The following is a 17686-nucleotide window of genomic DNA, read 5'->3' as shown; positions in this document are numbered from 1 at the left end:
TTTGAAGGTGATAATGCACGTAAATGCATGCGCAGATACATGTAAGTGTGTATGTATGTATGTATGAATCAATGACTCCGCTAGACAAACACTCACCACGAAAGCCATTGGCAGCTGCATTGCCAGTGCCGCCAGTTGCACCATCCGCTTTGCTATTCCCGTTGCCACCAATATTATCATCGATCTGTGATTCCACGTCCTTCCCCACATGACTGCTGGGCTCGATGTGCAGTTTCTGTTGATTGGTGGTCAAGGGCGCTGTTTCACTACCCTCGATTTGTTGCTTTTGGAGATCATCATTTTTGAGACAGCGATCGTCAACCTCGTCTATAGCGCAAATGCTAGGCTTGTACTTTCCCTGATTAACTGACATTGTGATTGTTGTGTGGTTCAGTGGCAAGTTTTTGGCAGTTTAAAGGTATTCACTAAGTTGTAGAACTTTGCTAAATATTCAACATGTTGGATTCTCGATCACAAAGAAGGTGATTGTACGATATCTGTAATAATAGAAAAATTACATACTTATATTATACGTACGAACATAACATTATAATTATTATTATTGGTCCTAATGCAGTGCTACTTCTAAAGTAGAGTATATGTACAGGGTTGGCCATATTAAACTGACCCATTGAGTAACCCTATAACTTTTTACTGTAATTTCAGATCAGCTAATGACATACCGCGTTGGAAGCGTCAGTCGAAGGAGATTTATACCATGAAACAGTACACCCCAATAGAACGCGCTGAAATTGTTCAGCTGTACATTCAAAATTCCTTCTCGATTGTAAAAACGCAACGTGCGTGGAGAAAAAAAAATAAAGTGAAAAGTGCGCCGTCAAAGAACGCAATCAAGCAAATGCACAAAAGATTTTTGTCTTCCGGCACTGTGGCTAATACCCGACGTCCAAATAAAAAGCGGCCAAGACGATCTAACGAAAATATCGCGGTCGTACGAGCCAGTATCGAGTCATCGCCGCGAATGTCAGGTAATCGTCGTTCTGCTCAGTTGGACATCCCTCGGACCACTCTACGACGTATCATTCGTTTGGATTTGGGGATATTCCCGTACAAAATACAACTAAATCAACAACTGTTGCCGGCCGATAAGCCTCGTCGCTTGGAATATGCCAATTTTGTCGTCCGAATGGCCCAAACTGATGAGGATTTTTGGCATCAAATCATTATGAGTGATGAGGCCCATTTCTCCTTGAACGGAACCGTAAATAAGCAAAATTGCCGTTTCTACGCCACTGAAAACCCTCAAATTATTGAAGAGGTACCTCTCCACGACCAAAAAGTTACAGTCTGGTGTGGCATTTGCGCTGATATGGTCATTGGGCCGTTCTTCTTTGAAAATGGTCAACACCAACCATTGACCGTCAATCAAGAGCGTTATCGGGCCATGATAACAGATTTTGTGATGCCGATTGTTCGTGAAAATGGTATGGAGCACTTCTGGTTTCAGCAAGATGGCGCACCACCACACACAGCACGAGCCACCGTCAACTTATTGAAGACTTTGTTCCCTGGCCGTTTGATATCAAAAAGCGGCGATTTTGACTGGCCGCCACGATCACCGGATTTGACGCCACCGGACTTTTTTCTTTGGGGCTATTTGAAATCTAAGGTTTACGTCAACAAGCCAAAGACACTAGGCGCACTTAAGGCCAATATCCGACGGGAAATAGCCGCCATATCGGCCGAGACGCTGGCCAAAACTATGGAAAACGCCGAAAAACGGGCACATTACGCTATACGAGCTAAGGGCGACCACTTGCGCGATGTCATATTCAAAAAGTGATGTAAACGAATCTCCTTGAACTAAATTAAATGTTTTTCACAATGAAACACAAAAAAATGTTTCTTTTTCCATATTTTTTTAATAATCACATGGGTCAATTTAATATGGCCAACCCTGTATATGTGGTTAAATTTTAAGGGCCGATGTTGAATGTGAACCACACCTAAACGTCAATTTTTTTTCTGCATTTCATTTGACATTCTTCAATTTCAGACTAACTAAATTTAAACCATGGAAAGATACACAATCGAGCAATGCGTTAAAGTTATTCTGGCTTATTATAAAAACAGGCGTTCAAACCAAAATGCATATCGCGCACTTCGTGATTTTTTCGGTTAATTTAATCGTGCGTACAATCGGAAAAATTGTGCAAAAGTTTGAGTGTTGAGTGCATACTCGTACAGCTCGCACTGCAGAAAATATTGCTGCTGTTCAGAATAGTGTTTTTGAAGAGCCGTTCACCTTAACTCGTCGTCGTGCCCAACAATTGCATCTCTCACGCTCGTCGTTGATGAACATTATGCATGAAGACTTGCATTTACACGCTTACAAGGTGCAATTGACTCAAGAACTAAAGCCTCTTGACCATTTCAAGCGTCGTCAATGGTCAGAATGGTGGCTGGAAATGGCAACAGTGAATGACCAATTTTCGAAGAAAATCATTTTCAGTGACGAGGTACATTTTCACCTCAGTGGATTCGTCAATAAGCAGAATTGCCGCATTTGGGCGAATGATAATCCAAGAGTGATTGCCGAAAAACCAGTGCACCCACAAAGAGTGACTGTTTGGTGCGGTTTATGGGCCGGCGGCATCATTGGGCCGTATTTTTTCCAAAATGAGGCCGGTCAGGCAGCTACTGTGAATGGTGTTTGCTATCGCGAGATGATAACGAACTTTTAATTGCCCGAATAGGAAGATATGTATGTGGACGATATGTGGTTTCAACAGGATGGTGCCACTTGTCACACAGCTAACGAAACAATGGCTCTTTTGCGCGAAAAATTTGATGGCCGAATAATCTCACGTCGCGGCGATGTCAATTGGCCGCCAAGGTCATGTGATTTGACACCGTTGGACTTCTTTCTTTGGGGTTATTTGAAAGAAAAGGTGTACGTCGTTAAGCCAGCAACAATTCAAGAGCTAAATGATGAGATAATTCGGCACACTAACGGCATAGAACCTCAATTATTCCTCAGCGTCATCGAAAATTTAGACCATCGGATGGAGGTGTGCCGCGACGTGCTCATACATAATTGAGCCATACCAACATTATCATAGCAAAGAGAAATGACAATAAATTCCTAAAAAAATCCTATTTTATTCAAAATCAACACCGGCCCTTAAGACTTAACCACCCTTTAGAAGTACAATATGCATTTCATTTCACAGTTAAATGCTAACACCCTTTATTTTATAAACCCATCGCTCTTCAATAAACTATTATCGGCATATCAATGACCGCCAATCTCAGCTACCATAAAGAGGTGAGATATCAAATAGCGTAAACAAGAGGAAATTGAATGCCAAAAACAAACATCAAAACCAACAACACCAAATGAGCACAAGCCGCAAGTTAGTGTTTATATTTTTTGAATTTGTTTTGATTTTCATTTTCTGCTTAAGGGAGCAATCTTTCAAAGCAAAGGAACAACAAACGTAGCTTGCAGCTTGCAATTAAAATATCATTAATTCTTGCGAGCCACACGCACGCACACAAACAAATATTTGCATACATACATACACATAAATAAAGCTGTAAAGAGGTGGATAATTAAACAACAAATTAAGAATTCATTACGAACGCATTAAACCTCCGCACGCATCATCTGGATAAATATTTTTCAAATGTCAATATACAGATAGGAAAATATGTTCATACACACAGACGTGCATACATACATACATACATTCACACATGCATACACATGTTTACAAATTAGCAATGACCTTGACTGCCAGTGGCAATTATAAGTATGCCTAAAATGACATTTTGGCTGCAAGTTGGACTACCAAGCGCATGCGAAACCATGTACAGGATGGTCCATTGATGGTTTATTTTGAAAAATTCAGAAAACTGATAAAATAATAATAATAAAATTTATTCAAAAGAGGCAGCATTCCGATTATGTACGGAACACGATTTCGGCGGGCTGCACATAACATACCGTTATCCGGCTCTCAGCGAATTTGAAAATTTGTTTACAAAAAAAAACTAAAATTGTGTTAATGGTATAGGTACAAAAAAAAATCAACACACAGTCATTTCGTTGCCTTCTGAACAACAACTGATTGGATGAGAGTTGTTTTCATGTGTGAAACTATCGCGCAGATTTCGGCTAGCGAATCCCGCCCCCCGTGACGTGGCAGTCACTCCTGTCACAATTTTTTTTTTCAGCATAGTTTTTGGCCAATCCTGGTAAGTTTATCATTATTGGTATGGCCGATATGTAGGATGGACATACAGTTTGTTACTATTTAGAAGGTTGAAAAAAATTAATGGTAATTACCCAAACTATAACCACCTCGTGTTGCAAGTAATGCGAACTATCAGCCAGAGCGCTGCTATGAGCCCGTGTGTTTTTTTAGCAAATATTCAATATTTATTTTTTTTTCAATCTCTTTTGTGTTTTCTGTTTGCTTTTACACACTTGAAATTTTATTTAACTCAAGCTTATGGTTATCTGTTATCTTACAACAAAAAATATGAGAAAAAGTAAAAAAAAATTCAATGCAAAGAGATGTCAAAAACAAACAAAGAAGCTTGACACGACTTGTGGATGCAGAGCAATGTATTTGTGCTCATCACTCCTCTTCTCGCCACTTACAATAGTACAGAAACAAAATTAAACTCAGGACTTGAACCGTGCAAAAGCTCCCAAAATATTATTTCGTAATCCGGTTGAGAGGTGCGGATATGTGATAAGCGAATTAAACAATAAGCAAATAGCGTAACTTGAGAATTGCATACCCATAGGCGAGTGAATTGTGGTGAGACTCGCCAACGGTATAACGTTTTATTGATAACAAAGCCTTAATGCAAATGCCTATTGGTGCGTATGACTGAGAAACCAGCATTGATTACCTCCGGAATATGATAAACATAATATTTTCGGCCTGTATTATTACAAAGGACATACAAATTTGTCAATAGGTCTGTTCATTAAGCAAATAATAAATAATAAGCAAATAATAAATAATAAGCAAATAATAAATAATAAGCAAATAATAAATAAGTTTTGGTGTTCATGTATCCAAAAACCTTGTAAAGTAGGGGAAAGTGAGAGCTCAAAATGACATCTCATTTTGAGGAGAAGTTGGAAGTTTTTTTTTTTGTATACATTTTTATTCACAAGAATTTCCAAATGAGAAAATCAACTGATCGCAAAGTAAAAATAAACGCGAATTAAAAATTGCGAATTGAGTCAAAGTTCTAAATTTAAATAAAAATGGGAAATGTGAGTAAATGCATATATTTTAATTAGATAAAATTTATAAAGTATATTTGAAGTCGTATATTGCATAGGAACAATATTACAATATTTACTTTCTTGTGATTTTTCCCCCCAACAGTTTAATCAGCTGTTCGTAAAACTTGCAAATTGTTACTGGTTTTGCGTTCATGTGTTTTTTTTTATATTTTTCCTTTCAGAACAAATTCTCAGAAACTAAGTTACTGGATAATTTTTAAGCAAAAAGAGAATATAACAGATATAACGTAACAGGTTACGTATATTCGAATTTCAATTTTTTTGTGGCGATATGTTGGTACTCATATCTCTCACTCATGCCGAGGAGTTCGGCCATTTTGAGTGTTCAGTTAATTGTTGACAGCTGCTTTGCTTCCACGTGTTTCGGCTCGTCTTCGATTTTTAGATATTCAAAAAGATGGATCAAAGAACCTGTATCAAATTTTGTGTGAAAAACAAAATTAAGTGCGTGGATGCATTCCGAATGTTGACTGTGTCATACGGAGAAGCTACTTTGGATCAAAGCAACGTTTATCGGTGGTACAAAATGTTCTCAGAAGGCCGAGAAGATGTGAACGATGAAAAGCGTGCCGAACGCCCGAACACTTCAACAACAGACGAAACAATTGATGAAGTGAAGAAAATGGTATTGGCCAATCGTCGAATCACCGTTAGAGAAGTTGCTGAGGACCTAGACATATCGATTGGCGAATGGCACGATTTTTTTAATGATTTGGACATGAGACGGGTCGCCGCAAAATTCGTACCAAAACTGCTCAATTTCGACCAAAAGCAGCATCGCATGAACATTGCTAATGAGATGTTGGACTCTGTCCGCGACGACCCAAATTTGGTCCAGAGGGTCATAACTGGGTTTATGGTTATGACGTGGAAGCCTAAGCTCAATGGAAGCTGCCGCACGAACTAAGACCGAAAAAAGCGCGCCCAGTTCGGAGGAATGTACAAGTTTTGCTTACCGTTTTCTTCGATTGCAGGGGCGTTGTGCATCATGAGTTCTTGCCACAGGGAAAAACGATCAATGAGGAATATTACCTGCAAGTTATGCGCAATTTTCGCGAAGCAATCCGCCAGAGACGTCCGGATTTGTGGAAGAACAAAAATTGGCTCTTGAATCATGATAACGCCCCTGCTTATACATCGTTGCTTGTGCGCGACTTTTTGGCCAAAAACAACACACTAATGATGCCAGAGCCACCGTGTTCCCCAGATCTGGTCCCCTGTGCCTTTTTCTTGATCCCGAAACTGAAGAGGCCCATGAAAGGACGACGCTACGCTACAATTGACGAGACAAATTAAAGACGGTATCGAAGAGGAGCTGAACAAGATAAAAAAAAATGATTTTTTGAGGTGGTTGGAAAAAACGTTGGCACAAGTGCATAATATCTCATGGGGATTACTTTAAAGGGGACAAAATAGATTTTAATGAATAAATAAATAATTTTTTGAAAAAACACAAAATTCGCGATACTTTTTGATCACACCTCGTATACTGTCAAATTTTTGGAAGGATATTCCCAGTATTTTCGATTCTACAGATTAGTCACGCGGCCATTCTCAAAACTTTAAACTCAATTATCTCAAAACTACTTCTTTCGGCCTGGTTATGTCAGAAAAAAAACAAAAACTACTCAACCGAATCGTCTGGAATTTTAATATGTTGTTCACAACATCAGTGGCTATCGCCCGTACTAGAACATATTATTATTTCAATTATTTTGTTTTTTTTTTATAAAAAACTGAAAAAATACCAAATAGAGTGTCAAATTCCAAGCCGCACCATTTCCTCAACTACAGTCATTCTGATTAGCAATTTTTTTTGGCTTTTATGTTTCAGATAAATAGAATAGCCAAAATGGACAACACCGTCCAGGTCAAATTTTTCGGGAGGACCAACTTCAGCGCCGTTTTTAAAACTATTAAAATTAAAAACAAACTTTTTTGTTTTTTAAATTATTAAAATTAAAAAAAATTTGTTTGCCAAATTTTTTTTTTTATTTTTGTATCTAAAAGAAGTAAAATAAAAAGCCTAAAAAATGTACATATCATTTTTCATTTTTTTATTGTAGTCTTTTGTGCCCTTTTCAGACTCAATTCAATTATTATAACTTAAAAATATTCAAATATATAATATTAATAGTTCTTAGTTCTGAAATCTAATCATAGGTTTCGGTCTATGTCATGATTGAATTATTAAAGGCTTGCTGCTAGCTTGTGACATTAGAGATTTGTCACTCCCTCACAAGAGGTTGCATTTAATGTGAAAGAGGGAAGAAATTAGAAAAAAACGTCACCGTTTCGGTAAAAACGGGTTCATGGAAACATCTTACAAAGTGAACCGATATTTTGGAAGACATAATTAGAGTAGTCATAAATGTCAAAATTACAAATTGATAAAAAAAATATAAAATTTCGAAATGAATTTTTTTTAAGGAATTTTTTGCAAAAATTTACCTTGGTAATATCTGAATCATACAAAAATTCCAATCAAAACGCCCAAAAACATGAAGCTTTTCCGAGAATGAATTCTTAACGCCCAAAAATAAATGCTCTAGGTAGCAACTAATGGAGAAAAATATGCAGTCTATGCAGCGACATACTCTTCCCCACATACATATTCCCATACAGACTTTATGTAAATTATCTTTCAGCATAAGCAAGCATAAGCAATTTATCTGTGCATTTTTCTGACTGTACACACATACCTATAGTACATACATATGTATTGTACATACGCACATATCACATTTATCAGTTAATTAAAACATTTCAATGCCGATATCGATAGGTCACGAGGCTAATTTACAATTAGATGAGTAGAGAAACAGTGCAGATGGCAAGTATAAACTTAGCGAATATTCCATTCCTACAGAGATGCGAGATTCAAAGTTGCTGCTGTATGCTTTCGCTGCATTCTTTCGTATTTGTACACAAATTCAACGATAAATATTTATTAGAACACCAGAAAGTGTATTAAATTGCAGAAGCAACAAAATTGCTTTAAGAATAATTAGAATACGAGAGTCATTCCTTAAGAGCCTGCAAGATCTGATGTATGGTATGTTCACTAGGATGATCCAAAAAAAAAATTTTTTCTTTATGCTCCCCCTAAATTTATTCTATGATGGCCAAAAAAAATGAGACATCTACTTTTTTCATTAATATTCATCCTTGCCGCCAACGCTTTGCGAATTAGCATTGGATCCCCATAGGAGAAACTGAAAATGCAGTTACATTATTTGCTAAAGAGAAAATGATGCTGCTGCTTCAGCTTCGGAATCCGCTCAAACGAAAAATTGTCGACTGCCGAAGATTGGTAAAAAGAATTGTGAAAGTAACAAACCATTATTGGGCTCTGAGCTGATTTGATAGATTCAACTGAGATGTGTTTACATAAAAACTGAGATTGTGTTGGTAATATACGAAAAAATCAATGAAACTTCGTTGCCATCTGAATAACGACTTATTGGACGAGTGGGTGATTATATGTGAAATGATCGTGAAGAATTTGGTTATATCTCCAAAGTGACATGGCACCTCACAATTTTCTTTTTCACCATAGCTAAATAGCAAACCTGGTAATCTATCAGCCTTGTAAACAAAGTACATTTTTTTTGACCGCCTGCTCCGACTTTTCACCTTAGTCGTTGTGATACTGAAGAGTATATAAAATTGTCTCCTTTTCACCTGGCTTGACCAAAATCAAAACTGTTAAAATACCTTTTTTTAAGCGCAATGTAATGTAGATTCTTCACCTATATTATCCTCGTTTAAAAATGTCAAAAGCAATTAACATCCAACGAGTTGGTCAACTTTAGCAAAATGTTTATGTAAAAAACCTTCAGAAAATCAATTTGATTCCTTTTATACTTTGCGCCTAATAAACAAAACACAGTAAAATAATAATGAAAATGGCCTTATTGTTTTTCAAATCATTATAATTCTACATAAATCATTGGAAATCATTATAATTCTACATTCGTTTCAGCCAGTTTTCAAAACACGAGCTATTTAAAGGCTTCAACAGCTTCTTCAGGCGTTAAAAAACGTTGACCAGCCATTTTACTTAGGCTATTCGGAAACAAAAATAATTCATTAGGTACCAAATCAAGGGCTGTAAGGCAAATGACTCATAAATTTGATATTTTGAGTTCTCAAAAACTCTCTTCTACGAGCCGTCACGTGAGAGCTCGCATTGTCTTAGTAAAGAATTATTCGTCTTTAGCGGTTAATTTTCCTTAATCCTTCAAAAATCTTTGGCAAACTAAAATAAGTGTGTACCACTCAGAATTGACTGTTTTTAGTTTGCTTAGAGGTACATTTGCGACATGACCAGATCTTCCGAAGAAATTGGCCACAATTTCCTTGTAAGTGTTTCTTCCGCAAAGAAATTTTGTTTGATTAAGCTCGTCTTGGAACACCCATACTGTCGATTGCTGTTTTGTGATCGGCCAATATTCATAGATTCAAGATTCGTCACGTATTACGATGAACTACCGCGCCTGAATTTATTCAACATTTTCTTACTCTAATCGATACGATTCCTTTTTTGGGCTTTTGTGAAATTATGCGGTATCCAATGAGAACAAATCTTGTTGACAACCAAATATTCATGCACTATTAAGTGTATGCTGGTACTACTAATGCCTAAGGATACCTCTATTTCGCTATATGTCACATGATTATCTTTCGTTATGAATCGACGCACAGCATCGATTGCTTCTGGATCAACAACCGATTTTGGACGGCCCTCACAAGATTCATACTGCAAGGGTTGACAGCCTCGTTGGAACTCATTATATAAACTTTTCACAGTCGCTAAGTGTCGTGCTTTAAAGTGAAAAATTGAAGTAAATTGATCACTGCACTCCTGCCTCCCCAATCCATGTTGAAAATCGTAATAAATCATGGAATGAAAATTTTCACGAGTTAATTCCATATTTTTGGCGAGATGAATTTTTCGACTCACTGGAAACAGAACAAATAAAGCTCCTAAGTGAAAATGTTATATGTAAGTTTATGCTAAAAAATACGAAACTTTTCGTAGAAAGTATCGAATTATAGCTCATCACACGTAGAGTGACTAAGGCGAGTCTTTTAAAAGGCAACCCACTGTGGTTCAAATATTATGATTTTCTACTTCATTCTTAGGACTTAACGAACGACCATAGTACAGCAAGGTAAGCCAATTTTCGTGAAACATTCACCAGTAAATATGTATGTAAATATTTATACAAAAATTGATAATTTCTGTTACTAAAAACAGGCATATTTTAGAAAGAGGAATTTGAGTTATGATTTACAATTCTCAGAAAATGCTCAGAAATCACAAATATACACATAAGTATATGTACATACATATGTATATTTCATTCTAATTTTGCAATTGCTGTTTCTTTTATCTGTATCTGCAGCTCATCGCATTGTTGAGAGGCGATCATCAATTGAGCGCAATTGACTGCAATTGTGAATTGTGTTCTGTAGCAAAGCCAAGCGGAAATTTTGCGACAGAATTTTCGCACATAATTACCACAAAAACGTATTTAAGAAGGAATTGGCTGAGATGAAATACAAAACAATTCGAGTTTAAAGGTGCCGTGCCGAGCCATGCATGAGAATCGACACGTTAAAAGAAAATAGCAGCGAGATGCGCCAACAAGTTTCAGACGGTACTCCACTTAAGATTACGACCCCGAGCAAAGGTTGAGAGCGTAATACCGGTCCCTTCATGAGAATGATCTCAATATGGCTGATTGATATTCACGCCCTGGACCTGGCAAGTTAAGAAGACCAAGCGACGTCTACTACAAATGCCGTGTAAAGCAACACAAACGTGGCATTCAGTTTATAGTGGGAGGCGGACTCTGCCGCCAAATACTTTCGCTCACTCGGATGTACAATCGGCCATGTTCAACCGCAGAGAAGGACGACGCGATAAAGGGGAGGTAAGGTGCACTATGCACGGCTAGTTTACTAGGGCGGTAGGTAGAACCCGCTGTTATGGTAAAGTGGCACCTCTTACCGTCTTCGTAAGCTCCAGAACCCTGAACGCCGTTAAGAGAGGCCAACCACCACCTATTGCAAAGGAAGAGTATCAACTGCCTCGCAAGACTCGCTTAACTTTGGCTTAAACTACTTATCCAGAATCGACCCCCACACACTCAATATACCTATGTCCAGCATATGAAGGCCCACCGCACGATGCTAATCACCTATTCACATGCCCTCTCAATCCTACTTACCTAACACCCATTTCCCTCTGGACCCAACTTGTCGAAACGGCACGTTTCCCGGGTCTACCGTTAGATGAGTTAGACGACGACGATCGCACTAGCAGGGTTTAGTAAACTTCTACAAGAACAACAACGTGAAAAACCCGCTTATTTGACTGCATGGAGCGAACTGAGCAAATCTATAGGCCCTCGCACTCTCACGATATCCAAAGAAATCTAGCATGTTGCGGTGAAAGAAAAGCACGCTGCCAATGTCTAAGATGTAAGTACAATCCGGGGTCCTAAGCTCGACTCGGATCACTATTTCGTTGTAGCCAAGATTTGAACACTGGTCAGTAATGAAAGTGTGGCAAACACCACAAGAAAATCTCGAATTCAAAAAACTTCCATTACCAATAAATTCGCCACTCTCTTGCACCTCCGCTCAGAAAAAAACTGCTCAACACGTGACGTACGTAATAAGATATGTCCACGTATGTATGTTAGCTCCACGTACCCCCGCCGAGGACGTAATGAAATTTTAGCAATTCGTGCGTCGTAGAATGTGACTAATTCGTCCGTTTCCTACATTTTAAAAGCCCTGAGAATAATCTAGTGTTGAGAAAATTGAACGCGTAGGAATTGAAATTGAAAGCCGTTTTCCAAAGTCAAAAATCGTGGCATCCATACATCAACTGCGACGATCAAACCAAAAATGCATGGCACGAATGCCTTGATGTATATTTCGTGGAATGAGCTCGATGTGGTGTTTTAAGAGCTACTAAGATCTGGCGAGAATATCACAGAAGCTCAGTACCGAATATTGAGAGAATGACAGCAACAATGCGGAGGATAATACGACAAATTATGATTTTTCAGCACGACCACTAGTTGTTCAGTTCGTTAAAAGCCTACCACTTAACACTGAAAAGAAATGTCTTACCACGCCCACCGGATAGCCCCAAACATATAACATACATAAACACATTATAATTTCCACCTGATCTGGCTGTGCTGTTCAGCACTTCAACAAGGTTACGGGGAGTTTTTTCGACAGTTTTCAAAAAAGGGTGGGTCGGTGGTGAAATGGAATAAAACCAGCAATGTTTAAGGTATTTTTAGTGTGCTATTTGATATGAAATATGACATCGTTCATATTTCCGCCGAAACTTCAATGATGCTGCCTCATAGGTCTGACTGAATTTGAGCAATGGCCTGGGTTATGTTGACATTGAGAGTATCGGTCGGTTGCAATTTGCTGGCATAGACCAGCGTCTATAGAAAACTCTACAAGAGGTGTGGGAGGTCAATACATTCAAACGTGAATCTCGACATGACGATTTGGCTTGGCATCAGTGACTAAATAATAAAAACCAGATTTGACAGACGCAGCCAAAACCACATTGCCGCCACAGTCTGTCAACATCGACCATATTAGAAAACATTCCACTTAGAGTAGTGTCTGCCAAATCAAGTAGAATACAAATAAATCAACATCAGCCTAATTCCCCAAAGAATTTCTCACCGGTTCATTGAGCCCAAAAACTCTGCCGCTAATTTTCTTTGTTTACCTCAGAAACAGGAAAGAGGTAAACGAGATCATATCAAAAAGAAATGGCGTAAGATTAGACAGATTTAAAGATAAAGTTTTTGTGTATTTTATTCCTACTGAGAGTAATTTCTCAACCGCTCAACAATTCATAGCACGCCCGAGATTGTCACTTAAATCGGCGGTCGTTTATCTGTTCCATAATTTTCATCATCATTGCAACAGAAGTGTATACAAATTCAGACAAAGGTGTACCACATAAATAAAGCAAATGTATGCTTGTGTATTTACATATGTATGTACATCCACACCCAAGTACAGTTCCGGGCATCGCAGGTTTTGCCACATTACTGCTTCACATGCGAATGTTTTGATACTTGTTTTGTTTTTAGTTAAAAGCCATATTACATCATGGACAGGAGAAGTTTTTTGCCATTCGGCACATCTTATAGACACAATGCTGCCTGCTTTTTGAAAAGAAAAATGTTTTTGTTTCTTTCGAAGCACTTTCATATACTCCCGTAAGTAAATTTGCTGTAAACTTCAAAATATGTCAGATACTGCAACAATGTATTGTAGTTTTTTTTCATTAAATCCTGAATTTAGATTATATTAAATTAGATTTATGGCCGGTTGGAAAAGTTCAAGCACTCAGTCAGGAAGATCATTTTAGTACACCCGGATCGATTACAGTAGAAAAAATATAGAGAATAGGATAGATTAAGTATAGATGGTAAGACGGAGAAATTGGTTTGAGGTCACTTTTCCGCAAATCTTTTGAATTCATTGATGAATCTAAAGAGATCTGGAAGAGGAAGAGCATAAACTTTATCCATAATCAGTGCATTGCAACCCAATGGCTTAAATCTGATTCTAGAAAACGCCGGACAGCTACAGAGCAAATGCTCTGCAGTATCCTCATTTTCAGGCGCTGGACGCGACTATAACAACCTCTAAAGTGGTGGAGCAAAGTAGGAATAGCCTCACCAACTTGAGTGAAAACCATAGAGTAACCTTAATTTGGGTCCATTACACCGGAACATAGAAGGTAACGAAAAAGCTGATGAACTGGCAAGAGGGGGATCTGCCATGAATAGCGCTCTTACAGTACCAGTATTCACTCCACTAGGTGCGGTCAAGAATGCTTTTTCCCTAAAATACCTTCGAATGGCAGATTGTAAATGGAGAGACCAGACGAAATGCAAAATCAGCAGAATGTTATGGCCCACCCACAACCTCAAGCAATCGTCGACATTAATAAACATGAAACGACGGGACACCTGTAGGCTTACGGCAGTCATAACTGGCTTCTGGTCTATCGGAGAACAAGCCGCCAAAATGGGCGTCCCTCACAACACATACTGTCATAGTTGTAAACAACCGGAGAAAAAAGAAACAATTTTCCATTTCCTCTGTGCATGCCCTGTCCTATGGAAGGACAGAATGTTAACCCTGGGCAAACCGCTGTTCGAGAGTCTCGAACAACTGTCTGGCTTAGACGTCAACAACCTAAAAAGGTTCCTAAACCGCACAGACTGGATATAGTCCTGCTGCAAATAACTGTTAAACAATTTAGTAACAAAATGGTGCGGAAGCGCTGGTTGGATTCTGGATGAATCACCACTCTAACCAACCAACCTCATTTTTAAGGCAGGATAGGCATACTGAGTCGCCAATGAATGCCATGGTAACCATATGCTGACCACAGGCGTTGTTCCCTGTGATTACACCCACCAGTAACCTTAGGTACTTTCTACTAAATTTTAGGAGGAAGGTCGCTAATTTCCTGTTTGGTTATTTCACAAAGCACTTGACTACTCTTCAGGAGTCCAACTCAAACCAACGTCTTCTATGGGTAGACCTCACGAAGTCGTCACTCAATCCATAGTTGAATAGATTCAGAATTGACACCTTGGAAAGGTTCAGAGCCTAGTTGTATGCTTGCAGAGAATAGAATGTGAAGCATCCCCATCTTCCAAATGTTGAATATATTTCCTCATCAAGTATATAAATAAGCGCTTGAAAAATACAATATAATATCCAATTTATTGATAATTCGAAATCCGCCGAAAATATTGATTTATTTAAACTCTACAGACAGCATATTTGGTTCAATGGTAAATTCACGGTTTTGTATGTTATTAGTAGGCGTAACAATGCAGTTAGTCCTTGCGAATCTGTCCCATTTTAATATATCCGACCAAAACCTGTCACTTCAGCAACATTTCCGAACAATTTATGAGGAATATTTTATGCTGTTATTGCAACAACAACAGCAACAACCAATTGATACTTTGCTAGGTGTTTGGCCGGACTCCTCCTCCAATTCGTCTGGCGCACTTTGATGTTGTTCCACAACGAATGGTGGAATATAGAGTTTTGTGCCGTGTCCGAACGGCAGATGGTCTTTTATGAGGAGCTTTTTCATGGCGGCTATACACTCAGAGGTTTGCCATTGCCTACCGAGGGGCGACCGCTATTAGAAACCGCTTGTTCATCATTTGGTGTTTCATGGGTTTCGAAACTGGACACTCTCGAATAGTAGTTAAGCAAAAACACATTTTGCTACGGCGGCCACCAAATACCATAGGCTTGATTTAATAATTTAATATTTTGAAAAGAATTGGACTTCATTTCCCAGAACGATTCTGTGCTCGGTTGCCATGCCAAAACGGTTGGCATAAATTTCCTTCGCATCCTTTAAATTCTCCTCTTTTCTATCAGGTAAACAACTTTTTGTCAATAACTGGACATTTCACATTGGACACGCCGTAGTTTCGATCTATGTGTAGCTTTCGCAAGACAAATACTCTTACACGTGAGCGATGCGATTCAAAGTCCATTGGTGATATGTAGAAAAAGCCTGAGAAGGTACTGATGTTCAGCAGAAGCCTCCAATTATAAACTTGCGGCCAATCCCACATTCGAGGTCGCAGTGTGTTATGGCCCGATAATAATTATAAGCTTCAACCTACGCCCCATCGAGAACCTTTGACATATCATACAGACGAAAGTAACAAAGGAGCGGTCCAAAAACTTTAACACAGTCAGATAAGTTCGCCGAGAAAGTTGAAGAAAACATCAAAATACTAATTTTGAAAGTTAAACCAGTTTAAGTTCTTGAATTTCATTTAATGTAATTTAATTTCGGGCAATAATTCGATTCACAATTTTTTCCAGAGGTTCTTAGTCGTGGAGTTGCAGTGATATTTTTTCCCGCTCCCTCCATGAGAAGGGTTTTGAGTTATTGATGAACCCAAAGCAATGGTACCTCATCTTCAGCACAACACTGTTTTCAAAATTATGATCATGAATTGATTTCATAAGCCATTATAAGTAAAATTTTTAAGAATTATCTGAAATGTTTCCATGCATTCTGATTTTACGAAAATTGGTAAATCTTTGAAAATTCTCTGAGATACAGGTGGATTGAAATAAATTTTCCATCCACTTGGCCATCCGTCAGGTTTATGAAACGTAAATTTTCAAATTCTTTATAATTTTCTCCGTTTAACAAACAAAAATTGATGAAGGGTTCAAAATAGAAAGAAAATAGAAGAAATAATGTCATTAGGGTTAAATTATTGGGTATGGGGGAATTAGTTTCCGCCCTCGTAAAAGAGGTGTCGCTTCTGATACTATTTTTGTATTCGCTCTAATAATATACTGGTAATTTGAAGGTGTCAAAATGTGAAGTCTCGATTACAGTCGTTGACATTCGTTTGAAGCGTAAAGATTCCTTTTTATCTGACATCAAAAATGTCCACATTCGTCCCGCAAAACAGCACTCTCGGGAAGTCACGCTTCATTATTACCTTTTAAAGAAAAGTGCAGCTGGAACCTCTCGTGTATTGATCAATATTTACGGTAATCACTCTCCGTCAAATACAACTTGTAAAGACTGGTTTCGACGTTTCCAAAGTGGCAATTTCGACGTGAGTGATAAAGATCTCGAAGGGGCATCGAAAAAACTCGAAGATACTCAACTAAAACAATTATTGGATGAGGATGCATGTCGAACCCTTGATGATATGTCTAGAGTTGGATGTTGACAGATCAACCGTCGGTAAACGTTTGCACGTGATGGGAATTGTCCAGAAAGCAAGTAACTGGGTGCCACATCAATTGAAGGTGAGATGCTTCTTGAACGTTAGAAAAGAAAGTTTCTTCTGCATCGCATCGTCACTGGCGGTGAAAAAAAGGATATATTATGATAACCCTATGCATCGAAAATGTTGGAGCCTGCCAAGTGAACCAGGTCCATCGAGTGTGAAAAAAAATATTCATGCTTCAAAGGTTGGACTGTGCATCTGGTGGGATCAGAAGGATGTCATCTATTATGAACTCCTTGAACCATCTAAAACAATCACTGGCGATCGTTACCGACTGCAGCTAATGCGTTTGAATTGAGCTCTGGAAGAAAAGTGGCCGGAATGGGACGGTAAACATGAAAAACTGATTTTGCGGCATCCTTGCCCCAGAAATTGTTAGAGGGACTGAATTGGGAAATATTGTCCCACCCGTCGTATACCCCAGATATTCCACCTTCGGATTACCATCTGTTCCGATCAATGCAGTCAGCCCTTATTGGAAAGCGGATCACTTTTTACGATAGCATCGCAAACTGGCTCAATG

At 38.4% G+C, this 17686-nt stretch overlaps 1 protein-coding gene across 9 annotated transcripts in view; it reads right to left on the bottom strand.

Annotated features, from left to right (window-relative positions):
• LOC128857372 (protein gone early) overlaps nucleotides 1–17686 on the bottom strand; it is a 147916-nt gene that overhangs the window by 104746 nt on the left and 25484 nt on the right. For all 9 annotated transcript variants that reach the window (XM_054093112.1, XM_054093105.1, XM_054093114.1 and 6 more), the window contains one exon: nucleotides 97–497. In XM_054093112.1, the coding sequence (XP_053949087.1) occupies nucleotides 97–373 (277 nt within the window). In that variant the 5' untranslated portion in view covers nucleotides 374–497. The remainder of the gene's footprint in view (nucleotides 1–96; nucleotides 498–17686) is intronic.

This window comes from Anastrepha ludens, chromosome 3 (genome assembly GCF_028408465.1).
Source record: "Anastrepha ludens isolate Willacy chromosome 3, idAnaLude1.1, whole genome shotgun sequence".
Lineage (NCBI taxonomy): Eukaryota > Metazoa > Arthropoda > Insecta > Diptera > Tephritidae > Anastrepha > Anastrepha ludens.
Note: the sequence above shows the minus strand (reverse complement) of the source record. Positions and strands in the feature narration are given on the sequence as shown.